This window comes from Microcaecilia unicolor, chromosome 7 (genome assembly GCF_901765095.1).
Source record: "Microcaecilia unicolor chromosome 7, aMicUni1.1, whole genome shotgun sequence".
NCBI lineage: Eukaryota > Metazoa > Chordata > Amphibia > Gymnophiona > Siphonopidae > Microcaecilia > Microcaecilia unicolor.
In genome coordinates this window covers 287,870,701-287,897,333 of record NC_044037.1, presented here as the reverse complement: position 1 = coordinate 287,897,333, position 26,633 = coordinate 287,870,701, and the positions used below count along the sequence as shown (strand labels likewise).

The 26,633-nt window shown below is 45.9% G+C and overlaps 1 protein-coding gene across 1 annotated transcript in view; it reads right to left on the bottom strand.

Annotated features, from left to right (window-relative positions):
• GLI2 (GLI family zinc finger 2) overlaps positions 1–26,633 on the bottom strand; it is a 435,831-nt gene that overhangs the window by 44,424 nt on the left and 364,774 nt on the right. The window contains exons 6-8 of the mRNA XM_030210087.1: positions 23,023–23,224; positions 19,106–19,313; positions 7,950–8,063 (exon numbers count right to left, since the gene is read on the bottom strand). Coding sequence (XP_030065947.1) covers positions 7,950–8,063; positions 19,106–19,313; positions 23,023–23,224 — 524 coding nt within the window. The remainder of the gene's footprint in view (positions 1–7,949; positions 8,064–19,105; positions 19,314–23,022; positions 23,225–26,633) is intronic.

Here is a 26,633-nt window from a genome sequence, read left to right as displayed (position 1 = left end):
GTAGTAGTAGTAGTAATTTATATTTTATATATGTATTTTTATTGATTACATTGATAACACACTTTATTTATATCATGTATATTTAAATTTTGTATATGTATTTTTACTGATTTGATTTTATGATATATTGATATTCATGTATTTTTTTTTCTATTTATGTATATTTACTTTTGGTTTTAGACTCCTGACGAAGGCCTTTTGGCCGAAACACAAATTTGTGGAGAGTCTTTCTTTCAACATAATAAAGTATTATTCATCACCGTGACTGATTTTGGGACTCCTCTTTGTCACCTTAGCTGATGTGCTATTTTGAATATTGCACTTAACCACATATGAGATAGCTGACCGCATAAACCATGGGTGTAGTTTGGGGGGGGGGCAAAGGGGAGCAATGCCCCCCAAATGCAGGGCCAGCGCAAGGCAGCTCTCCGACGGTCCTTCCTTCCCATCCTCAGCTCGGGGGATGGACAGCTCTTCTCTCCGTTCCTCCCCCCCCCCCCCCATGTGCGTTTAACACTTTTACTTTCAGGCATAGTGACGGCAGTGAAGACAACACAGCGGGCTCGCCTCCAGCTTCTCCCTTCGCCACACAGTGTCCCACCCTTGCGGAAACAGGAGATATATCATCGCAGAAGGCAGGACACTATGTGAGCGAAGGGAGAAGCTGGAGGCGAGCCTGTTGTGTTTTCCTCTTCACTGCCATCACTGCGCCTGAAAGTAAAATGGTTAAACACGCGCGGGGGGGGGGGGGGGGGGGGGGGAGGAAGGAACGGCAAAGAGGGCTGTCGGGGAGCTGAGTAAGGTCAGGGAGAATCGCTGGACATGGATGGGAAGGGAGGGCATGGGGAGAGAAGAGATCGCTGGACAGGAGAGAAGGGGAGGGCAGGGGAGAGAGGAGAATTGCTGGACATGGGTGGATGAATAGGGGCAGGGGAGAGAGGAAATTTGCTGGATATGGGTGGATGGAGGAGAGGGCAGGGGAGAACGGAGAGTTGCTGGACATGGATAGATGGTGGGGAGGGGAGAGAAAAGGAGAGGAGAGAAGAGATCGCTGGACATTGAGAGGATGGGAGGGCAGGGGGAAAGAAGAGATCGCTGGACATGGATGGGAGGGGAGCGCAGGGGAAGAGAAGAGATCGCTGGACATTCCCATCCTCTTTCTCCTGCGTGTCTGGCATCTTCCATTCCCTCTGCTTCCCCCCCTCCTGTTCACTGAGAGAGGCTTCTTTCCTCTTTGCCCTGTCCTGCCTACGCAGCAACAGGAAGTTTCAATAGAGAAAATGACCCTGGGGCTGTCCAGAGAGAGAGCCTGATGTAAGGATGCTGGTAAACAGGCAAGTTTTTAGGGCCTGTGGTGGGAGAGGGAAACAGAGGAAATGGAAAAGGAGATGCTGGACCTGCAGGATGGAATAGGGGAGGGGAGAAAGAGGAATGCCAGATCTTCAAGGTGCAGGGAGGAAGTCAATGTGTGAGATCGGGCCCCTTAAGCATATGAGCTGGAGAAGGGGCCCGATTGCACGTGTCAATGCCAAAAGCATGTGACTTGGTGTGTCTGTCAGTGCTAAGCGTCTAACATTTTTTTCTCTACCCTAAATCCACCCCTGTTACTACCTACTTTTTATACTCCTAAATTTAGAAGTTAAGTGAAATTTTGGGCCCAATATTCAGTCCACAACAGTAAGCGGGTGAGACAACCTTAAAGTTAACCGAGCACTGGCTGCTAACCAGCTAAGTAGCAGCTCCACCCAAACTGCACCCCTGACTGCCCTTACCCTAACCAGTTAGAGCTGATACTCACAGCGGCACTACCCAGTTATCGGCAGTAGACCAGATCAGCGGGATTTAGCCGGGCAGAAGCATCTCCTGCTTGGTTAAACCCCCCCCCCCCCCCCTTTGAATCCTGACTATGATGAATATAAAGTTAAGGCCTCAGTCCTAGTATATTTTCAAAGAGGACAGTTTAGGTGCATAAATCTCAAAGATAGGAGCACAAATCCTCTGAAAATTGGGCCCAACAAGCAAGGCAGGCAAACCTGAGGGTACAGGGCCAGCGGACATTGAAATAAGTGGTGGTGGGGGGTGGGGGGTGGGGGAAATAAGGAGATGACCGGTATGAAACAACTAATTATACCGGCCAGCACAGGCATGATTAGCCAGCAAGCAAGGCGGGTCAACAATATCCCATTACAAGTCCCAAAATTGATATAATTATATAAAAGGAATACACCATCTTACGTGAAAGAGCTTTGTTTTTCCAATATCAATAGTTTAGTCATTTTTACATAACACTTTGTAATTTAACTGAGTGAAGAATAGCTGCTGAATGTTCTTTCCATATATGTATTTACATTTTATCCCATATCAAGCCTAAATAGATTTATTAGGTAGCTTCCTATTAGTGGTTTTACCTAATTTTATCTCCTTCATTTGTTGGGTTCGTTAAAATATACTTTGTAAGAAATAACACAGCATTAGCTGACAGACGAAAACACTGTTTGTTGATGAAATTAAACTAAGCAGGATTTTGAAAATGACCGTGATTCTTATTCTTGTAGAACGAAATGTTATTATAACCTAGAGAAACTTTTGTTCAGGTGTTAGCTACGGTCTCATGCTCCCATTCTGCTCTACCCTACTGTGTTTATTGAAAAACCCAACCTCTTCTGTTTTTTTTTTGTTTTTTTTGTTACATTTGTACCCCGCACTTTCCCACTCATGGCAGGCTCAATGCGGCTTACATAGGGCAATGGAGGGTTAAGTGACTTGCCCAGAGTCCCACTAGCAACATTCCATGTAGAAGTCGGCCCTTGCAGATCACCAATATGGCCACGCAGGCTTCTGCTTCTGTGAGTCTGACGTCAGACTCACAGAAACAGAAGCCTGCGCAGCCTTCTACATGGAATGTTGCTAGCTAGTGGAATAGCAACATTCCATGTAGAATCTCCAATAGTAGCAACATTCCATGTAGAATCTCCAATACTATCTATTTTATTTTTGTTACATTTATACCCTGCGCTTTCCCACTCATGGCAGGCTCAATGCGGCTTACATGGGGCAATGGAGGGTTAAGTGACTTGCCCAGAGTCACAAGGAGCTGCCTGTGCCTGAAGTGGGAATGGAACTCAGTTCCTCAGTTCCCCAGGACCAAAGTCCACCACCCTAACCACTAGGCCACTCCTCCCTAGCTTGTCTAGGTGTTACAGAGAGCAGCTGTGCTATAATAACTTTATAACACAACGTATAAATATAAGCAGGCAGCGTGCAAGCACATTGGTATAAGTTTTAGTGCATGAGAGTGCATGAAACTTTGCAGGGTAGGATGCTTTTCGTTCATTTACAAAAAGGCAAAGTGGGGGAGACATATATCTCCCCCTGCCCTCATTAGTGTCTAGCCCCGAGGCAGCTGGATAGGTTTTCAGGCCGCGCGCTTCCCTTGCTGTTGACGCGCTCCTAAACTCAAAGCTCAGGGGACATGCCTCTCTGCCCTAATCGTGCTGACTGCAGCGTGTTTATCTTTGCCTTATTCACCATCTTCATCAATTTTACCAGCCCTCAGATGATTATAGACGGAGCTGTCCCCATGTATCATACCGAAGTGTGCTTCTGAACCAGAGCAGCGAGAGGAATTTGTCATAAACTCTTCTCTGCCGCTGACAATCGCACAGCCTAATATTTCAAGAAAATGAAGTGCCCAGGCATTTCCGATAGCTTACGGCTTGGATGAAGGATAGCTGGGTGAATACTTCTGCTAGCCCTAAGCATTTGCCGCTGCACTGCTCCGGGGACAAAACTGGAAGCTTTTTTCTTGGGGTCAAATGTGTCACCTGTGAAAAAGATTGCGACTGACCTCTTTCAGGCATCCATCAAGCAACGGATGCTGTGTTGAGATACAGCAGTCCCTACTCACAATCTTAAATGCCCATGATGAGAGCAAGTCATCTGTCGTCTCAAATTCCTAGTGAGACTGTAAACTCTTTAGAGAAAGAACTTATATCTAGAAAGAAGCTTTAAAACTGACTTGAGCTACAATGTGGTCTAAAAACATAAAATTATTCTAATGTTTCCAGTTGAAAGATGTCATTCCTCAGAGGCATCATGTAAAAGAATTCTAGATTTAGCTGGCCAGAAATTCCTTCAAACCTATTTACATATTTGCTGTCATTCTTAGTGTGACCACAGTAACATGACAAATTTCTCACTGCACTATGGACCAGAATTTTTGTTTTGTCTTTTTGTAAGTTGAATTTCTTTGACACTTTTTATTCACCAAGCTTTATAATAATACTTCAGTCCATTACAAACCTTCCTCTCTATCATCTTTCCAGTCTTACTCCCAAAATTCCAGGGCAAGAGTAGTCTAGTGGTTAAAGTGGCAAATTAAGAATGGGGAAAACCCAGTCCAAATCCCACTGCTGCCCCTTATAATCTTTGGCAAGCCACTTAACTTTCCTCTCAATCATCTTTCCAGTCTTCCTCCCATAATTCCAGAGGAGAAGTAGTCTAGTTAAAGAAGCACATTAATCCCACTGCTGTTCCTCATGACCTTGAGCAAGTCACTTAATCTTTCATTGCCTGAGGTACAAATTTAAGGGCCCTTTAAATTCAATGCTCAATACTGCAACAGTGTTTTCCTAGGATGTAAGACTCTAATCCTCAAGAAGCTTCAAGACTACCCAGAACACTGCAGCCAGACTTAACTTTGGCAAGTCAAGATTTGACAGTGCAACATCTTTTCCAGAGAGACTTCATTGGCTTCCCATCAGAGAAAGAATACATTTTAAGGTTTGCACTATGATTCATAAGATTATATATGGAGAATCCCCCAACTACATGAACAACCTTATCGACCTCCCAGCCAGAAATAGACCATCGTCGTCCCGTACCCACCTCAATTTACACCTCCCCAATTGCAAAGGTATTAAATATAAGACCTTCTATGCATCCAGTTTCTCCTTCTTGGGCAGCCAGCTTTGGAACGCTCTGCCAAGATCCATCCGAACAATCGGCGAGCATTTACCCTTCAGGAAAATGCTGAAGACATCTTTTCAAGACAGCTTACCCGAATGACTGTACTTAACTTTTAAACCCTTCCTTTTAATCCCGATCCTGATGTTTACTGTACCTTAGACTATCCACCTTATAATTGAAAGAGAAAAACGCCTAGATTTCGACACAAATCGGGAGATAGACGTTTATTTCACAAAAACGAATAAATCGGTATAATGGAAAGCCGATTTTGGACGTTTTCAACTGCACTCCATCGCGGAAGCATACAAAGTTGACGGGGGCGTGTCAGAGGCGTGGCGAAGGTGGAACTGGGGCGTGGTTATCGGCCGAGGAGAGATGGGCGCCTTTCGCCGATAATGGAAAAAACTTATGCGTTTGTAGCTAGAATTTAGGGCACTTTTCCTGGACCCTGTTTTTTCACGAATAAGGCCCCAAAAAGTGCCCTAAATGACCAGATTACCACCAGAGGGAACCGGGGATGACCTCCCCTGACTCCTCCAGTGGTCACTAACCCCCTCCCACCACAAAAAATGATGTTTCACAACTTTTTATTTTCACCCTCAAATGTCATACCCACCTCCCTGGCAGCAGTATGCAGGTCCCTGGAGCAGTTGTTAGGGGGTGCAGTGGACTTCAGGCAGGTGGACCCAGGCTCATCCCCCCCCTACCTGTTACAATTGTGCTGCTTAATGCTTAGTCGTCCAACCCCCCCAAACCCACTGTACCCACATGTAGGTGCCCCCCTTCACCCCTTAGGGCTATAGTAATGGTGTAGACTTGTGGGCAGTGGGTTTTGAGGGGGATTTGGGGGGCTCAACACACAAGGGAAGGGTGCTATGCACCTGGGAGCTCTTTTACCTTTTTTTTTTTTTTTTGTAAAAGTGCCCCCTAGGGTGCCCGGTTGGTGTCCTGGCATGTGAGGGGGACCAGTGCACTACGACTCCTGGCCACTCCCACGAACAAATGCCTTGGATTTATTCGTTTTTGAGCTGGACGCTTTCATTTTCCATTATCACTTAAAAACAAAAACGCCCAGCTCACAAATTGTCGAATAAAACATGGACGTCTATTTTTTTTCGAAAATAGGGTTCGGTCCGCCCCTTCACGGACCCGTTCTCGGAGATAAACGCCCATGGAGATAGACGTTTTCGTTCAATTATGCCCCTCTATATCTCCCAATTCCCTTATGCTCCTATCTTTTTCCTCTTCATCCTTTGCACTTTTTCTTTCCCTCTCCATCCTTCCTCTCCTCACCCCTCCCAATCTCTTTTCCTTTTGCTTATCCTACCTTTGTTTGCCTTTACATACTCAACATTTTCATAACCTCACTTTCACTGCTTATAATATTCTCCTCTAAGATTTTGCCATTGTAATTGTATTAACTATGTAAGCCGCATTGAGCCTGCAATATGTGGGAAAGCGCGGGGTACAAATGTAATAAATAAATGCTGTAAGCTTTTGCACTTATTACATCTTAATTATAAAAGTGAAGGTACAGTAAGTACAAAGCCCATGTGGATAATGCAGGGGGCTTACCTGCTATCTGTTCTGCATTTAGTACAGAGGGCAGGTGGCAACCGTATGGGCAACCATGGTATACACACCTATAGATCATGAGCGCACCTTCACTAGCTGCACATGTATGTAACATGCCTCCTCCCCTTCTGATCTCCTGGTACAAGTACCCTCCTGTCAAACCTTCCCTCTTTCCCTACACACGTACCCCCTCTTCCGAACCCCAGGCACAAGTACTCACCCTTCTGATACCTACTCCAATAGATCTTACGGAGCAGACACTAATCCTTCTTCAACTCCCCCCCCCCCCCCCCCCCCCACACACACACACACACATATACACACAAAAAAATCTCTGCTGAGACTCATCAAGGAGTTTCAGGTTAGTCTAGTGGGACAAGAAAGTCTCCGTCTGCTTCTGCCCCATCTGGATTCAGGTGTACGAATTACTACAGCAAGCTTTAGCAGTGAATTTGAGAGACATACTCCATATACTCTGGCTTAGGAGTGAGGACCATTCCTGTCATAGTATGCACAAAACTAACTCGGTTGGAAAAATTGCCCCCGACCCAAAACCCAACCATACTTGTATCTGGACTTTGCCCGTGGGGATCGTGCCGGTTCAAACACACTGCAATGCATTTTTCCCTTGGTAGCTGGACCCTGCCTTAGAAGCCTGGTTTCAAAGGCATGAATAGTTCAGCTGCCAGGGTCAAGCTTCCCAAGGACTAGTCTCCCGCAGATCTCTCTCTCATGCATGCGTATCTAACCTGTCTCTGGGCTCTCAGGGTCAAGCTTCCCAAGGACTAGTCTCCCGCAGATCTTCTCTCTCATGGATGAGTATCTAACCTGTCTCTGGGCTGTCAGGGTCAAGCTTCCCAAGGACTAGTCTCCCGCAGATCTTCTCTCTCTCATGCATGCGTATCTAACCTGTCTCTGAGCTGTCAGGGTCAAGCTTCCCAAGGACTAGTCTCCCGCAGATCTTCTCTCTCTCGTGCATGTGTATCTAACCTGTCTCTGGGCTCTCAGGGTCAAGCTTCCCAAGGACTAGTCTCCCGCAGATCTTCTCTCTCTCATGCATGCGTATCTAACCTGCCTCTGGGCTGTCAGGGTCAAGCTTCCCAAGGACTAGTCTCCTGCAGATCTTCTCTCTCATGGATGAGTATCTAACCTGTCTCTGGGCTGTCAGGGTCAAGCTTCCCAAGGACTAGTCTCCCGCAGATCTTCTCTCTCATGGATGAGTATCTAACCTGTCTCTGGGCTGTCAGGGTCAAGCTTCCCAAGGACTAGTCTCCCGCAGATCTTCTCTCTCTCATGCATGCGTATCTAACCTGTCTCTGGGCTATAACTGATGCAGGTGCTTGGGGGATGCTGGGTCAGGTCAGCCTATTCTTTTCTTGGCACTCAGGGTGAGCTCAATGGATTACCTGCATACTTGGGGAGATGGGTCTTAGCCCTTCGGCTTCCGTTTTAACTTTGCTGCGCTTGTTAATCACTGGATTGACCGTGCTGCTCACCGCTGACTCACTGCTCGGCTTGCTCTGGGGAAAAAAAGGATGAGAACCAGCATTAAAAGGTTTTGACAGAAATCGATCTTCAGTAGAGTTATAAAAATTATGAAGTGAACTACTGAGTGCTTATCACGAAATGAAGCGTTTTAGAGGGGTAGTAAAAACCAGTCTTTTATGGTATCTGATTTCCTGTTTTTACTGCATCTAATTCCCAGTAATATGAATAATGCAGCCATTTTCCCCTTATATGGCAGTTCAACCCCTAGCAGTAATAAGGGGCCATTGTGAACCCAGCACCAGCAGGGGCAGGAGTAACTAAGGCTTACTCCTACCCTGACCCCAATTAGACGTAAGAGGATTTCACAAAATAGGCCCAGTGGGGAGAGGGGGAGGCAGCTTCCGTGGTCATGTACCGGCCCCTACTGCATTATTTGATTTACGGAGTAAAGCAGTTGTTTTGTGTGCTTTGCACCTCAATCTTGCATCTACTGTGGTAAATGAACTTGTGTTACAGTAATATAATGCATGTTGATGCACATTAAGGGACAGATGACATGCGTTACGTCTCTAATGCACGTTAATAACGATCCCCTTAGTTAGTTAAGGAACTTCAGATTGGCCAGACATCCTGAGAGTGTAGGAGAAATTTCTCACATAGAAATTTAAAGAGATGCACACTGGATTGCACTAATCGCACTGGCCTGATATTCAGCCAGTGACGATCACTACTACTACTACTTATTATTTCTATAGCGCTACTAGACGTACGCAGCGCTGTACACTTGAACATGAAGAAACAGTCCCTGCTCAACAGAGCTTACAATCTAATTAGGACAGACAAACAAGAGATAAGGGAATATTAAAGTGAGGATGATAAAATAAGGGTTCTGAACAAGTGAATAAGGGTTAGGAGTTAAAAGCAGCATCAAAAAGGTGGGCTTTTAGCTTAGATTTGAAGACGGCCAGAGATGGAGCTTGACGTACCGGCTCAGGAAGTCTATTCCAGGCATAAGGTGCAGCAAGATAAAAGGAACGGAGTCTGGAGTTAGCAGTGGAGGAGAAGGGTGCAGATAAGAGAGATTTACCCAGTGAACGGAGTTCGCGGGGAGGAATGTAGGGAGAGATGAGAGTGGAGAGGTACTGAAGAGCTGCAGAGTGAATGCACTTATAGGTCAATAAGAGGAGTTTGAACTGTATGTGGAAACGGATAGGGAGCCAGTGAAGTGACTTGAGGAGAGGGCTAATATGCGCATAACGACACTGGTGGAATATTAGTCGTGCAGCAGAATTTTGAACAGATTGAGAAGGAGACAGATGGCTAAGTGGGAGACCTGTGAGAAGCAAGTTGCAATAGTCTAAGCGAGAGGTGATATGAGTGTGGATGAGGGTTCTGGTATTGTGCTCAGAAAGGAAAGGGCGAATTTTGCTGATATTATAGAGAAAGAAACGACAGGTTTTAACAGTCTGTTGAATATGTGCAGAGAAGGAGAGGGAGGAGTCGAAGATGACCCCAAGGTTACGAGCTGATAAGAAAGGAAGGATGAGAGTGTTAGCCACAGAAATAGAGAATGGGGGAGGAAGAGAGGTTGGTTTAGGGGGAAGATAAGAAGCTCAGTCTTCGTCATGTTTAGTTTCAGATGGCGCTGAGACATCCAGGCAGCAACGTCAGACAGGCGGCTGATACTTTGGCCTGGATTCCTGGGGAGGAATATAGGGAGAGATGAGAGTGGAGAGGTACGATCACTGTTTTGATGTTAAACTCAGAAATTCAATATTGGGCCATGCCCGGGCTCCAGCATTGTATTTCCAGGTATAGGAAGCCAGCTAAAACATAGCTGGTTAAAGTTCAATATTCTGCACTTAACCAGCTATGAAGAATCACATAAAGATAGGACTGCATTTATGGGGTCCTATTTATGTGGTGATCTTAACTGGCTAAGGGCCAACTTCGCCCCCGGAACACCCCCAAAATAGCCAGTTTTGGCTTGAGTGCTAAAAAGCTGGTATTTTTTAGCAATACTGTCTTTTTAAGTGCCACTGAAAATGCGTCTTAGACCCGGACAGGCAATTTAAACAGCCAGGAGCATCTCCAGACCATGTGTTCAATTCTGGTCACCGCATCTCAAGAAAGATATAGTGGAATTGGAAAAGGTGCAGCGAAGGGCGACTAAAATGATAGCGGGGATGAGACGACTTCCCTATGAAGAAAGACTAAGGAGGCTAGGGCTTTTCAGCTTGGAGAAGAGACGGCTGAGGGGAGACACGATAGAGGCATATAAAATAATGAGTGGAGTGGAACAGGTGGATGTAAAGCGTCTGTTCACGCTTTCCAAAAATACTAGGACTAGGGGGCATGCGATGAAACTACAGTGTAGTAAATTTAAAACAAATTGGAGAAAATGTTTCTTCACCCAACGCGTAATTAAACTCTGGAATTCGTTGCCGGAGAACGTGGTGAAGACGGTTAGCTTAGCAGAGTTTAAAAAGGGGTTAGACGGTTTCCTAAAGGACAAGTCCATAAACCACTACAAAATGGACTTGGGAAAAATCCACAATTTCGGGAATAACATGTATAAACTGTTTGTATGTTTGGGTAGCTCGCCAGGTGCCCTTGGCCTGGATTGGCTGTTGTTGTGGACAGGATGCTGGGCCCGATGGACCCTTGGTCTTTTCTCAGTGTGGCATTACTTATGTACTTATGTTCTCTACTTGGCTCACTTTTATTAAATAGAGCAGTGATTTAACCTATTGTGATGTCATAGTGGCTCATTCCACCAATAAGAGCCAACCTCATTAGTGATGTCACAATGGCTTGATTGTATAGAATGTTTGTACGTTTGGGAAGCTTGCCAGGTGCCCTTGGCCTGGATTGGCCGCTGTCGTGGACAGGATGCTGGGCTCGATGGACCCTTGGTCTTTTCCCAGTATGGCATTACTTATGTACTATGTACTTATGTAAATCACTTTGAATATTAGGCCCGCTGTCTTTTTAATACTTATGTAAATCACTTTGAATATTAGGCCCGCTGTCTTTTTAATACTTAAAAAGTGTACAAAATCTAAATATAACGGCTGCTGACCGGTTAAAGAGCGCTTAACTGGCTACCCCCTACTGAATATCCCTGATTAGCTGCTCGCAGACAGCCAGTTATATCGGCCAATATAACCAGCTATCCGCTGATTTTTAAAGTGGGTTTTGCAGCCATATTTGGCTGCGTGAAAACCTGATATATCTCTGGCTGGTTTAAAGGTAACCGGCTAAGTCTGAATATTAACATAGCCAGTTATCTTTAAACCAGCCCAAAATAAACCGGATATTCAATGCCAGTCACACAGAAACGGCCTGGCACTGAATATCCAGGCTTAGCCGGTCTACCTCCCACGGTCTGAATATCGGCCTCAAAGGGTCACTCTGCCGCTCCCCAATACCTCTCCACTGTTGTCTCTCCCTACGCCCCCTCTCGGGTACTCCGTTCTGTAGATAAATCTCTCTTAGCTGTCCCCTTCTCCTCTACTGCTAATTTCAGACTCCGTTCCTTTTATCTTGCTGCAGCTCACGCCTAGAATAGGCTACCCGGGCCTGTACGTGTAGCCCCGTCTTTGGCCGTTTTCAAGTCCAAACTTAAAGCCCACCTCTTTACCACTCCTTTTGACTCCTAACCACCACTCACTTGCCCTGTCCTTTTATCCTCACCTCTCTATTCCCTTACCCTTATTGTTCTGTTTACCTGTCTTATCTAGATTGTAAGCTCTTTGAGCAGGGACTGTCTTTTTTGTGTATGGTGTACAGCGCTGTGTATGCCTTGTAGCGCTATAGAAATGATAAGTAGTAGTAGTAGTCGTTTTACCTGGCAGGAGAGGCACCGCTGCATATCACAGCTAACTGGCCATCCCCTAACCGGCTAGATTACCGGTGGTCTGGGGCGGAGTCAGGGCAGAGCAGCTACTTAGCTGGTTATGCCAGATTTAGTAATTGGTGCTCACAGTTAGGTGCTGGAAAGATCTGTACTAAGTTGGTTTTCAGCACAGAGCGTTCTCTGCTGAATTCTAGCTTAGTGTGGATTTCACACCTAACTTTGCTGAAACCTGGTGTAAATACTGATGCCTGATTTTTGGCAATAGGGTACGCAAACGATGGTATTATATAACATCATGCCTAACTTCTGGGAATGCCCCTCCCATGGACACACTCCTTTTGAGTTGCACGCTATGAAAGGCACCTAAGACGTAACTTCAGATTGTTGACAATATTAATTATTGATTGTTAACAACTCATTAACTAATTAGTCTGCACGCAGATCTGGGATCCACGTCCAAATTTGGGCACCCTATATAGAATCGGGGGGGGGGGGGGAGGGGGGGGTTAGTGGGCATACTCAATCCATTAACTGGCTACGTAAGCACAAACGGTTACGACATTAAAACAGCTGTCCTAACTGTACGTGTTGGGTTGAATATTGATCAGTGCCCAGTTTTTTTCTTTTTTTTGTTACATTTGTACCCCGCGCTTTCCCACTCATGGCAGGCTCGATGCGGCTTACATGGGGCAATGGAGGGTTAAGTGACTTGCCCAGAGTCACAAGGAGCTGCCTGTGCCTGAAGTGGGAATCGAACTCAGTTCCTCAGGACCAAAGTCCACCACCCTAACCACTAGGCCACTCCTCCACTGTTGCTACTATTTGAGATTCTACATGGAATGTTTCTATTCCAACATTCCATGTAGATGTCGGCTCTTGCAGATCACCAATGTGGCCGCGCAGGCTTCTGCTTCTGTGAGTCTGACGTCCTGCACGTACGTGCAGGACGTCAGACTCACAGAAACAGAAGCCTGTGCAGCCTTCTACATGGAATGTTGCTAGTGGAATAGCAACATTCCATGTAGAATCTGCAATAGTAGCAACATTCCATGTAGAATCTCCAATAGTATCTATTTTATTTTTGTTACATTTGTACCCTGCGCTTTCCCACTCATGGCAGGCTCAATGCGGCTTACATGGGGCAATGGAGGGTTAAGTGACTTGCCCAGAGTCACAAGGAGCTGCCTGTGCCTGAAGTGGGAATCAAGCTCAGTTCCTCAGGACCAAAGTCCACCACCCTAACCACTAGGCCACTCCTCCACTGTTGCTACTATTTGAGATTCTACATGGAATGTTGCTATTCCACTAGCAACATTCCATGTAGAAGTTGGCCCTTGCAGATCACCAATGTGGCCGCGCAGGCTTCTGCTTCTGTGAGTCTGACGTCCTGCACGTATGTGCAGGACGTCAGACTCACAGAAACAGAAGCCTGCGCAGCCTTCTACATGGAATGTTGCTAGTGGACTAGCAACATTCCATGTAGAATCTCCAATAGTAGCAACATTCCATCTAGAATCTCCAATAGTATCTATTTTATTTTTGTTACATTTGTACCCTGCGCTTTCCCACTCATGGCAGGCTCAATGCGGCTTACATGGGGCAATGGAGGGTTAAGTGACTTGCCCAGAGTCACAAGGAGCTGCCTGTGCCAGGAATCAAACTCAGTTCCTCAGTTCCCCAGGACCAAACTCCACTACCCTAACCACTAGGCCACTCCTCCACTTCTGGGTCAGTGGACATACCTGGATATTCAATGCCAGCAGTCTATCCGGGCATAGATCAGCCCAAGTTGGAAGCAGCTTGCAAACCACTTACTGCCATGTGCTGACTATTTCCCCTAGTATTTCAATGCCCCCGGGGCTTCCCGCTCAGTCAGAATCTGATCAACATGTGGCTGCTTCATTTGCCTCTTCATCTGACCCTATTCTATCCACTGTACTGGAAATCCTCACCTTGAGAAACCTGCTCATTGCAACCAATAGAAATGTCTTTTACAGAACAACGTTTAGTCGCATTTTGCCCGAGTGAGAGCGCCTATTGGGGAGGCTTCGTCCGTCTGTCTGACTGTTCATCTGTATTCACAAGCAGAAAGACACACAGATGCACACACACAGATAGACTGCCTGGTTATGTTTTCAGGAAAGGTGGTATAAATAGGAAAATAAACCATACACACATAAGTACATAAGTACATAAGTAGTGCCATACTGGGAAAGACCAAGGTCCATCTAGCCCAGCATCCTGTCACCGACAGTGGCCAATCCAGGTCAAGGGCACCTGGCACGCTCCCTAAACGTAAAAACATTCCAGACAAGTTATACCTAAAAATGCGGAATTTTTCCAAGTCCATTTAATAGCGGTCTATGGACTTGTCCTTTAGGAATCTATCTAACCCCTTTTTAAACTCCGTCAAGCTAACCGCCCGTACCACGATCTCCGGCAACGAATTCCAGAGTCTAATTACACGTTGGGTGAAGAAAAATTTTCTCCGATTCGTTTTAAATTTACCACACTGTAGCTTCAACTCATGCCCTCTAGTCCTAGTATTTTTGGATAGCGTGAACAGTCGCTTCACATCCACCCGATCCATTCCACTCATTATTTTATACACTTCTATCATATCTCCCCTCAGCCGTCTCTTCTCCAAGCTGAAAAGCCCTAGCCTTCTCAGCCTCTCTTCATAGGAAAGTCGTCCCATCCCCACTATCATTTTCGCAGTGCTTTTTTTGTAGAAAAAAAGGTGCCGGTACTCACTATGGGCGGGGCCACCACATATGGCCACACCCCTGTGCTGGCCACACCCACATTAGCCACACCCCTTATACCAGCTATGGCGCATATAAACAGATATCACTGAAAATATTATACTAGTATAGGAGAAAAAAATAACGTGATTTTTTCATTAGAAATAATTTCTGTAAGCTGTTACAGCTCCAGTATACCCAGTGCAAAATAAGACAGCAGATGTAAATTCTCAAATTGGACAAATTTCAAACACTAAAATGAAAATAAAATGATTTTTTTCTACCTTTGTTGTCTGGTGACTTTGTTTTTCTATCCATATTGGTCCCAGTCTCTGATTCTACTGCTCTCTATCTGTTCCCTTAACTCCGTTTCCAGAGCTTCCTTTCCAATTATTTCTTTACTTTCCTCCTTTCTTCTTCATTTCTTGCCATACATCCATAAGTAAAAGCTGGGTCCTCCTCCGTGGAACTGACTGGAGGAGGTATAACGTGGATCCAGCTTTTGCCTATTTTCTCCATCCATGTGCAGTTTTTCTCCTCTCTTCCCTTTCCCTCATCTCCATCCATGTGCATCTTCTTCTTTTTTCTTTCCTCCCCGCCATCCAAGTCCAGCACTTCTCCTCTCTCCTCCCCTCCATCCATGCCCAGCATTTCTCCTCTCCCTTCCATCCCCTGTAACCATATAAAGCAATAATTCTCTCTCCCCTCTACTCCATCCAAGTCCAGCATTTCTCCTCTCTCCCTGCCAACTCCTCATCCATCCATGTCCAGCAATTCTCCTCTATCTCCTGCTCTCCTCTCCATCCACTTGCAGCATTTCTCCTCTCTTCCCTGCCCTCCCATCCATGTGCGTCTCCTTCCTCTCTCTCTTCCTTCCCTTCCATCCATGTCCAGCATCTCTCCTCTCTCCCCTGCCCACCCCTCCCATGTCCAGCGATTCTCCTTTCTCCCCTGCTCTCACTCATCCATATCCAACGATTCTTCTCTCTCTCCTGCCTTCTCTCCTTCCATCCATGTCCAGCGAATCTCTCTTCCCTGACCTCCCCTCCCATCCATATCCAGTATGTCTCCTCCTTCCCCTGTCCTCCCTGCCATCCATGTTCAGCGATTCTCCTCTCTCCCCTGCCCTCACTCATCCATATACAACGATTCTCCTCTTTTCCATGTCCAGTGATTTTCCTCTCTTACCTGTCCACCCCTCCAGCCATCCATGTCCAGCAATTCTCTTTCTCCTGCTTTCCTCTCCATCTATGTCTAGGTGAAGATGCGATTCCATGTGCCCCAATGAATGGAGATTTTAATTGTACTGCCAATATTTATAATACCAGGCTTCCCAAGGCAGATTACAACAACAGTTAAGATGAACCCATCAAGAAACAGGTTATCCTCACTGAAATTTTGCCAACTGTATTGTATAGGACAGTGTAGAAAAATGAGCACAAAATACAGTTTCTTTATATCTACATATGGGAAGCTTTCAAATAAATTAAAAAGGTGTCCAATAAGTTAAAAAATAATCTTTTCTCCTCCACCTTTGAAGACACTGTCTATCCAACTAGGACAGCTTTAAACTTTTTACAGATGGACAGACATAGGCAGTCCCTTATTTCTTATTATCTTTTTGCTATTGTTTTCAATAGCGTTTGGAATTGTTTTGGGTGAAGCAGTGTGATAGACTCACCCCGTCAGCAGTCTCCCGCTTTTTCTAACCTCGAGTCCAGGATGTCTCTCTCCTGCGCCCCCCACCCCCTGTGCACAGGTCAAATGAACATTTCCTCCCTCCCCATGTCTCTCTTCTGCGCCCCCTCCCTTGCCAGCATCGGTAAACACTTCCCCATGCATCCCACCTACCGAGTACATTTTGAAATGATTTTCCCTCTCTGGCGCTAACAGTAGCAGCGTTCCACATTCAGCTGCCTGCCCTGCGTCATCTCAGGAGTCCTTTCTCTCTGCCGTGCTGTGCTCCGCCCCCTTTGCTGTAACTTCCTGTTTCCGCAGGGGTGCACCGGCGCGGCAGAGAGAAAGATTCCTGGGCTGATGCAGGACAGGCAGCTAAATGTGAAACGCTGCTTCGGTTAGTGCTCGAAAGTTGAATTGGAACAGGTTGGGGGTATGGGGAGGGGGGTTGAGAGAGAAGCTTAAGACAGCTACCGTTCCGTTGGTGGCAGAGGCATCGGCGAGAGAGAGAGAGCGAGCGAGAGCGCAGGGCAGGTGAAAAAAGGTGCCGGTACGCCGTACCGGCGCGTACCGTCACAAAAAAAGCCCTGCATTTTCGTCACCCTTCGCTGTACCTTTTTTTCAATTCTACTATATCTTTTTTGAGATACGGAGACCAGTACTGAACACAATACTCCAGGTGCGGTCGCACCATGGAGCGATACAACGGCATTATAACATCCGCACACCTGGACTCCATACCCTTCCTAATAACACCCAACATTCTATTCGCTTTCCTAGCCGCAGCAGCACACTGAGCAGAAGGTTTCAGCGTATCATCGACGACGACACCCAGATCCCTTTCTTGATCCGTAACTCCTAACGTGGAACCTTGCAAGACGTAGCTATAATTCGGGTTCCTCTTACCCACACACTCACAGAAACATATATGCCTCATGCAACCCCCAGTTACCCCAACGAGATACATTTTACCATGTTTTGCACAGCCATCCCTCAAAACAGACATGCATGATTCTGCGTACGGAAGAAGTGGAAATATGTCATGTCACATTATAAGTGCACACTTTTTAACTTAACTTCCAGGGGTCTACAAGCAATCCCCCTGGGAAGTTTCCCTTTAGAAATCTGGCATTTGGTCTTATGCCATAAAACAAAGTTTGTGGGTTTTTTTTAAAAAAATTTTTTATTTTATTTATAACAACTTAGTTTTACAAGCACTAAAATAACTTGCCAGAAATACAGACAAAATACTACAAGAATTATTTCAATCAGGTAATTATAAACTCTTCCTTAGACCACAAAATAGGGAGAGTGAAACAAGACAAAGAGATCAATTAAACAACAGTAAACAAAGAAAACGTGGTATTAACCTGATTATCCCATGTTATTATTTATCTGAATCATTATTCCACATTGATCGTCTGGTTGGCTTCTTCAAACCCAAGACGGTGTATAGTCAATTAATTTTGTTGGAAACATACTTATTGTCCAATGTTAGTGAAAATAATACACCTGATTTCATTTTTTTCTCTTTTAAAACCAGAAATTATTTAACAATACAAACACTTGAGTCTCTAATCCAATTCCCACTGATTAAAGTAATCCCAGTTTCACAGGCTTCACTCCTTTTGAATTAATATACTAAGAGGAATCATTTCAGAGGAAAAAACTTTAGGAATCATACCCGGAACTCTGGGAAAACAACAATCTCGATAAGTTTGTGGGTTTTAACGGAGGCGACTGAGAACAGAGCGAATATTTTTTACTCAAGGAAAAGGGAGTGCACATTTTTCCAGGGCCCCTCTCTGTGGGTAAGCGTTCGTTTATCAAGGAGAATCCCTTTTACAGGTTGTCCACAGTTGGGCGCTCAGTCGCAAGGTAATTTTAATTGGCTTACTTGGTGATAACAATCAACAGTTGGCATTAACAAACACATTAACTGGCAGTCATTAGGAATCACACGTGGATCTGTTCTAGAACATGCGTGTCCAGTTTTCACTGTGTGCAACTCCAAAGGTGGTGTGGCAAGGGGAGGGGCATGGGCAGGTTAGGGGCGTTCCCTGAATTTAGGTCAGTGGCAGCCCTACCATTAAGCCACCTGAGGCGGGGGCCTCAGGCGGCACTCTTGTGAGGCAGCATTGCCCCACATTCTTCCCTCCCCAACCAGGTGCGTAGCCAGACTTCGGCGGGAGGGGGGTCCAGAGCTCGAGGTGAGGGGGCACATTTTAGCCCTCCCCCCGCCGCCATTGCTGACGCCCCCCCCCCCACCACCAGCAACAACTTTGACCCCCCCCCGCCGATGACCCTCTCAACCCCCCCCCACCCGCCCGCTGTCATCGCCTACCTTTGCTGGTGGGGGACCCCAACCCCCACCAGCCGAAGTCCTCTTCTTCCTTCGTTTTGTTTCCGAGTCTGACGTCCTGCACGTTGTATGTGCAGGACGTCAGACTCAGAAACAAAATGAAGGAAGAAGACTTCGGCTGGCGGGGGTTGGGATCCCCCACCAGCAAAGGTAGGCGACGATGGCGGGTTGGCGGCAGGAGGGGGGTTTGAGAGGGTCGTCGGCAGGGGGGTCCAGGGCCAAATCTACGGGGGCCCAGGCCCCCGTGGCCCCATAGTAGCTACGCTCCTGTCCCCAACCCCCTTCCCCGAAATTACCTTTTCCTTTTCTTGTTTTTTCAAAAGAAGGCAGTGGCACTGCCTAAGTCACATTATACTCTTACACTCATAAGTCCAAAGGTATTTAGTCCCCTTTGAATGAGTTGCCAACAGCTATAGCAGACAAGGCTCCTACCTGGTTGGAATCAGATGCGCAGTTGTTGCTGGTCAGTGCAGACGAAGGATTGACAGAAATGACAGCCATGTGGTGGCGTGGAGGGAAGGTGGGGGATGGCTGGATCAGAGGAGGGGTATGTCCAAAGGCCGAGCTTAAGCCCCGTTGCTGGTTCAGAATCTGCTGGTACGCAACAGGGTTAATGGGGTGAGGGAAGCTGAAAGCCGGGCTGAAAAGACAAATGAGAGGACATGATGGAACCAACTGAACGGTTTACTGCAATTCCAGCCTACGGTGCCAGGCAAAGGAAGCCCATGGAGGTAACTCTCTAAAGCGTGGGCCTATTTGAAGCCTATCCCTATAAAGAGAAATAAGTGCCTAGTTTTCTTCACATAACACTAGTGTTAACAAGTTAAATATGCACCTCTATTTTAGCACAATCACTTAATCTTTCAGGCTGATAATCAGCTGTTTGTTGGTGGTCACATTTTTCTGGACATTGCCAGCTTTATACCCGGATATTCAATGCCAGGCCATGTCCAGGCACTGGCACTGAATATCCAGGGATATGTAGCCGGCTAATACTTATGTGGTTATGTGCAATATTCAGCATATAACCACATAAAGATAGAACTGTGTTTTATAAGAACGTAAACATTGCTATACTGGGACAGACTGAAGGTCCATCAAGCCCAGTATCCTGTTTCCAACAGTGGCCAATCCAGGTCACAAGTACCTGGCAAGATCCCAATTTATGCAGTGACCTTAGTCGGTTAAGTGCCGACTCCACCCCCAGACTAGCCACAAATTAGCCGGTTTTGGCTTAGGCACCAACCGGTGAAGTGCCGTTGAATACGCCCATTGGCCCCGGAGAAGCGATGTAAACGGCTGGGAGCCTCTCCTGGCCACTTAAATCGCTTTGATTTGTGCATAACTGTATGCCTCGTCTACACTCAAACTCTGCCCATGCGAACACCTCCCTGCAAAGTACACACCACTGTATATCGTTGCGATACTTACAGACTAGCACACAGCCGGAAAGTGCTCACTGACATGCAGATGTGTTTCACATACATGAATGTGCGAGCAGAATACCAGCATTGATTCACAAATCCAGGCCAGCTCCTTACAGAATTACCCCCTTGGGGATAAATGCTATTAAGAAAGGGTTACGATTTATGTACCAAATGCACACATGAATGACTAGAATTGCAGCATATATGTGCATATGTGTACACAATCACCAAAACAGTAATACTTCTCTATAAACATTATGTTCAGTTTTATATACTTCAAAAAATAGATACACACATATTTATGTGAAAAATAGGAAGTAAACGCTTCAGAGTTTTGATGGGTGCCTTTATACTTTTCTACCCGTTCATGTATCCATCACAGGGATAAAAACCTTCCAGCCCAGTGTCGTAGGAAGGGGGGGGGGGGCGGTCCGCCCCGGGTGCACGCGCTTGGGGGGTGCCGGCCCCGCTGGTTCCCTGCTCCCTCTGCACTTCCGGGTCTGAGAGAGCAGGGAACCAGCGGGGCCGACGCAACTCCGGGTGACGAGCACTCGGGGCGGACGGGCCCTCCCGCAGGTAAGAATGCGGTCCGGATGGGGGGGGGGGGGGGTGCGCCACAGAGGGAGGGGGGGTCGCGCCGTGCTACACCCGGGGGGGGGGGGGGGGTGCGCAGCGGCGACTCGCCCCGGGTGCCATTAGCCCTCGCTACGGCACTGTTCCAGCCTCCCTACTTTCCCTACTCCAACTTTATTTTTAATTAGCATGTTCCAAAAAAACTCTCATTTAAATTGTACTTAGGTTATCAGCTTAGTTTCACGGTACCCTCGACGTTGGCCATCGTTTCACAGGTAACTAACTGCTGCATCAGGGGGTTAAGACCATTTCCAGATTCCAACTCTGCTCATGAAGTTCTTCTCGCCAAACTGAGCACTTTCAAAAATCATGCTAATTAAAAACTAAAGTGTGAGTAAAAGTAAAGCTTGAGTGAAAGTAGGGAGGTCGGAAGTTTTTTTTATGCCTGTGATGGATACATGAATGGGTAGAAAAGTATAAAGACACCCATCAAAAATCTGAAGCTTTTCCTTCCTATTTTTCATATATATATGAGGTCCCCTGCCAGCAAAGGTAGCAGATGGTGACGGCGGGTTGGCAGCAGGAGGGAGGGGGGTCGAGAGGGTCGTCGGAAGGGGGGTCCAGGGTCAAATCTATGGGGGCCCAGGCCCCCGTGGCCCCACGTAGCTACGTCCCTAGTTCAGCTCAGGAGGGAAGGGCGAGCAGCTATTGAATTATAAGGAACAACAGTGGGTTTACCAATTAATAATGCTACAACCCAAAGGACTGAATGCAGAACTGGAATGGAGGTCTCTCATTTGATTGGTTTGTGATTGGTTTCTTTTCCAGCCTATCAGGATGAGTTGTGTACCAGATAATTGCTATAATTATAGTGGCAGAGACGTCGCCACCATATTCCCGCTGTTGGAAGAAGTATTACAGTGATATGGTTGTGAGTTTTGTCACCTTTGAAGAAAGAAGTACATGTCATTGTTTGGATGTTTTCTAATACATATGATTTTGTCTTCCAGCAGACCTCTACCCTGATGAAGTTACTGAAACCTGGCCATGTTGGCAGAGGCTCCGAGACTCACAGCTTGAAAGCCAAGTCGCTTATTATATAAATAATTCTTGAAAATTTGGTATCAAATGAAGGAAAGGGCAGCGTGCACACTTGAAAAATTTATATCCGCTCAGCTAGCCAAGCTTCTGAGGATCCACAAAAAATTTTTTTAATGTGTTAAAATTTTTTTTATAAGTTTGTGTGCATTAGTGGCATGTGCTGAGTATCATTTAGTTGCTGGGAGAATGTTTGACTAATTGATTTGTCAGCACCCAATCATTAGCAATAATTGGTTCGTTGGCCAATTTAGTTGGCACATGCGTCTCAGAACAGCGAGCAATTTTGCACGTGTAAATTTGTATGCAATTTATAGAATCTGGGGATATTTGCACAATGACAAGTCAACCCTAGCTGAGAGGAAGTGTCATGACCGAAGTGTTCAAAGCAGGGAGTGGGAAAGGTAGGCTCCTCCAAGAAACCGTGGTAGACGTTTGTAAATCAAACCTTTATTCCAAGAAAAACAGTGAAAAACTCGACTCAGCTGTGTTTCGGCGCTAAAATGCGCCTTCCTCAGGAGTCTACAAAATAAATTGTACAATTAAAAATATTTAACAAAGAAATTTAAATGATAAACAACAATATAAATAAATGAAAAAAATAAAATAAAAAAGGGGTAGAAAAATATATATAAAACATACATTATGATATTAGATAAAGGATGTATAAATATCAAATGGTTATTCTAAGGTAGACCAAAAACATAGGACTTATAGAGTTGATTTATATATTTTATATATGTGATGTTCATTCTTCTACCCCTTTTTTATTTTATTTTATTTTTTCATTTATTTATATTGTTGTTTATCATTTAAATTTCTTTGTTAAATATTTTTAATAGTACAATTTATTTTGTAGAGTCCTGAGGAAGGCGCATTTTAGCGCCGAAACACGGCTGTGTCGAGTCGAGTTTTTTTCACTGTTTTTCTTGGAATAAAGGTTTGATTTACAACAAACGTCTAACACGGTTTCTTGGAGGAGCCTACCTTTCCTACTCCCTGCTTTGTGCTTTTCCTTGCGTAGGATTTTAGCGTACCTCCACCTTTTTGGTGGTATTTTCCTTTATGACCGAAGTGTTCACCAACATTCAGTATTTCCTAAAGATCTCCCTGCTGAGGCTCAACCCTACTGATCTTCTCAAATCTCATAGGCTCAGAGTGCAAAGGAGGAAAGTCTAAAATATGTTAGAACTTATTGGATATGAGCTGTATCAGTTTTCCTGCAGAAAGGAACAGCATAAAGAATGTTACCTTATTGCCCCCGCAGATAAGTGCCCGTAGGAACCACTGGCAGCTGAACTACTTCTGGAGTTATTGATATAAGCCACCAAAGAATTCGGAGAGGTCCTGATCATGGTCTGCAGGTCGATGCTGGCGTCAGAGAGAGGGGATATGGACAGAGCTCGCTTTCTGCTCAGCCGTGGGGTAACCCTGGGGCTTGAGAATCTTGACACTGTAGGAAAGAAAAAAAAATGCTGATTATACAATGGGAAACAGGGCACTAGACGGGTGACAGACTGGCAGAAATGGGCTGGTTAAGACACAGAGTGGTAAACCTGGCATTCACCACTCACTATGGGGTCCTTTTAACAAGCTGCGGGGAAAAGGGCCCTGCGCTAGCGGTGGAGGCCGTTTTTTCCAAGTACCAGGGCCCTCTTTAGCGCAGTGGGTAAAAAAGCCCTCAGACGCACATGGCCATGTGGAAGAGAACTCTTACCGCATGGCCGTGCGGCAAGGAGCCCTTACTGCCACCCATTGAGGTGGCGATAAGAGCTCCCGCGCAGTGGCGATCCTAGAAATAGTGCATTTTCCCCAAGTCCATTTAATAATGGCCTATCGACTTTTCCTTTAGGAAGCCGTCCAAACCTTTTTAAAACTCTGCTAAGCTAACTGCCTTTACCACATTCTCTGGCAACGAATTCCAGAGTTTAATTACACATTGAGTGAAGAAACATTTTCTTGGATTCGTTTTAAATTTACTACATTGTAGCTTCATCGCATGCCCCCTAGTCCCAGTATTTTTGGAAAGCGTAAACAGATGCTTCACATCTACCCATTCAACGCCACTCATTGTATAGACCTCTGTCATATCTCCCCTCAGCAGCCTTTTCTCCAAGCTGAAGAGCCCTAGCCATTTGGTCGTGGCAAGAGCCAGCATTCATAGTGCACTGGTCCCCCTCACATGCCAAGACACCAACCGGGCACCCTAGAGGGCACTGCAGTAGACTTCATAAATTACTCCCAGGTGCATAGCTCCCTTACCTTGGGTGCTGAGCCCTCAACCCCCCCCCCAAACCCCACTACCCACAACTGTACAACACTACCATAGGGGGCACCGAGATGTGGGTACAGTGGGTTTCTGGTGGTTTTTGAAGGGCTCACTTTTACCACCACAAGTGTAACAGGTAGGGGGGGATGGGCCTGGGTCCGCCTGCCTGAAGTGAACTGCACCCACTAAAACTGCTCCAGGGACCTGCATACTGCTGTCAGGGAGCTGGGTATGACATTTGAGGCTGGTAAGAAATATTTTTAAAGTTTTGTTTGAGGGTGGGAGGGGGTTAGTGACCACTGGGGGGGTAAGGGGAAGTCATCCCCGATTCCCTCCGGTGGTCATCTGGTGAGTTGGGGCACCTTTTTGGGGCTTGGTCGTAAGAAAAAATGGACCAAGTAAAGTCGCCCAAGTGCTCGTCAGGGATGCCCTTCTTTTTTCCATTATTGGTCGAGGACGCCCATGTGTTAGGTACGCACAAGTCCCGCCTTCGCTACACCTCCGACACGCCCCTGTGAACTTTGGTCATCCCCGTGACGAAAAGCAGTTAGGGACGCCCAAAATCGGCTTTCGATTATGCCGATTTGGGCGACCCTGGGAGAAGAACGCCCTTCTCTTTCGAAAATAAACCTGACAGTGTCTTAAGCAGAGGCAAGTGCAACAGCTAACTGAGAAGAACCGCATTGCTGGTATGACACATTCCAAGGAACTCTTTCACAAATTCCCTTCACATGCTGTCAATTCCATTTGGTTTAAAGAGGGCAGACTCAAAAAAGATGTCAGGAAGTATTTTTTCACGGAGAGGGTGGTGGGCGCTTGGAATGCCCTCCCGCGGGAGGTGGTGGAGATGAAAACGGTAACGGAATTCAAACATGCGTGGGATATGCATAAAGGAATCCTGTGCAGCAGGAATGGATCCTCAGAAGCTTAGCTGAAATTGGGTGGCGGAGCAGGTGGGGGGAAGAGGGGTTGGTGGTTGGGAGGCTAGGATAGGGGAGGGCAGACTTATACGGTCTGTACCAGAGCCGGTGATGGGAGACGGGAAATACTGCTGGGCAGACTTATACGGTCTGTGCCCTGAAAAAGACAGGTACAAATTCAAGATACGAGTTTATCTTGGGCAGACTAGATGGACCATGCAGGTCTTTTTCTGCCGTCATCTACTATGTATGGTTGAGCCATCTATCAGCATCTATGGCCGACTTCACGCATAGACTGCAGTGAAGAAACGTGATATTATTGCCAATCGTCTTCTGCTTCCCACTCAACATTTAGCAAATCAATCAAGGTCTTCATTGGAGTTCCCCAAATGGGATTCATGGAGCTTTTGTTTGTTGACCCAGGTGCAAAGATTAATGATGAGTACAACTGTAAAGTTTTACTATCACAGCAACTTCCACCGGCCATTTGGCATATCTGTGGCAACGTTTACATGTTTTAGCAAGACAGTGCACCTGTTCATCGTGCTCATGAAATCATCCAGCTGCTGCAGAGAATGATTCCAGATTTCATTTTGCCGGACTTGTGGCCCCCTAACAGTCCAGACCTGAACCCCACCGATTACAGGATCTGGAGTCTTATACAACAGCGTGTTTATGAAAGGTCGATCCATGACACCGACAACCTCAAGCAGCTGAGGTGTGAGTCGACTTGAGTCAAGGTATCATTGATTCTGCAGTTGATCAATAGATAAAATGACTCCAAGCATGTGTGCATGCCAGTGGGGGCCATTTTGAACATTTACTGTAGGCTTATTGCAAATTTATTCAGGACGATATATACCAAATTTTATTGACATTGGTCATGTTTTGACAGAGTTATGCAGAAATCAAATCTTTACAAATCTTTTTTTTGAAACATGGTATATAGATGTAGAGAGAAAGACAGATATAGATAAATACATTACATACGCACATATCATTATATAAGTACATAAGTACTTAAGCACTGCCACGCTGGGAAAAGACCAAAGGTCCATCAAGCCCAGCACTCCGTCTCCGACAGCGGCCAATCCAGGCCCCAAGAACCTGGCAAAAACCCTAAATTTAATAACGATCATTGGACTTTTCCTTCAGGAATCTGTCCAGACCCCCTTTAAACTCAGCAAGGCCAGCTGCCGTCACTACCTTCTCCGGCAACGAGTTCCAGAGTCTAACTACGCGCTGAGTAAAGAAAAACTTTCTCCGATTTGTTTTAAACGTACCACATTCTAATTTCATCTTGTGTCCCCTGGTTCTATTATTGTTAGAAAGCGTAAACAAACGCTTCAGATCTGTCCGCTCTACCCCACTCATTATTTTGTACACCTCTATCATATCACCCCTCAGCCGCCTTTTCTCCAGGCTAAAGAGTCCTAGCTCTCTTAACCTCTCCTCATAAGGTAGTCGTCCCATATATATATATGAACATACATACACACACAGAGATAGATAGATACTCAACACACAGCTAAGAGATCAACCTAGGTCGAAGTGGTTTCTGCTTAGCTTGTTTACAGCCTTATCAGGCCTTCCAAGACAAACTGCTCTAAATAACTGATGGTCATTTGGTGATAAAAATCTGCCTTCTGCAATTCCCAGTTAATGAGTTTAAT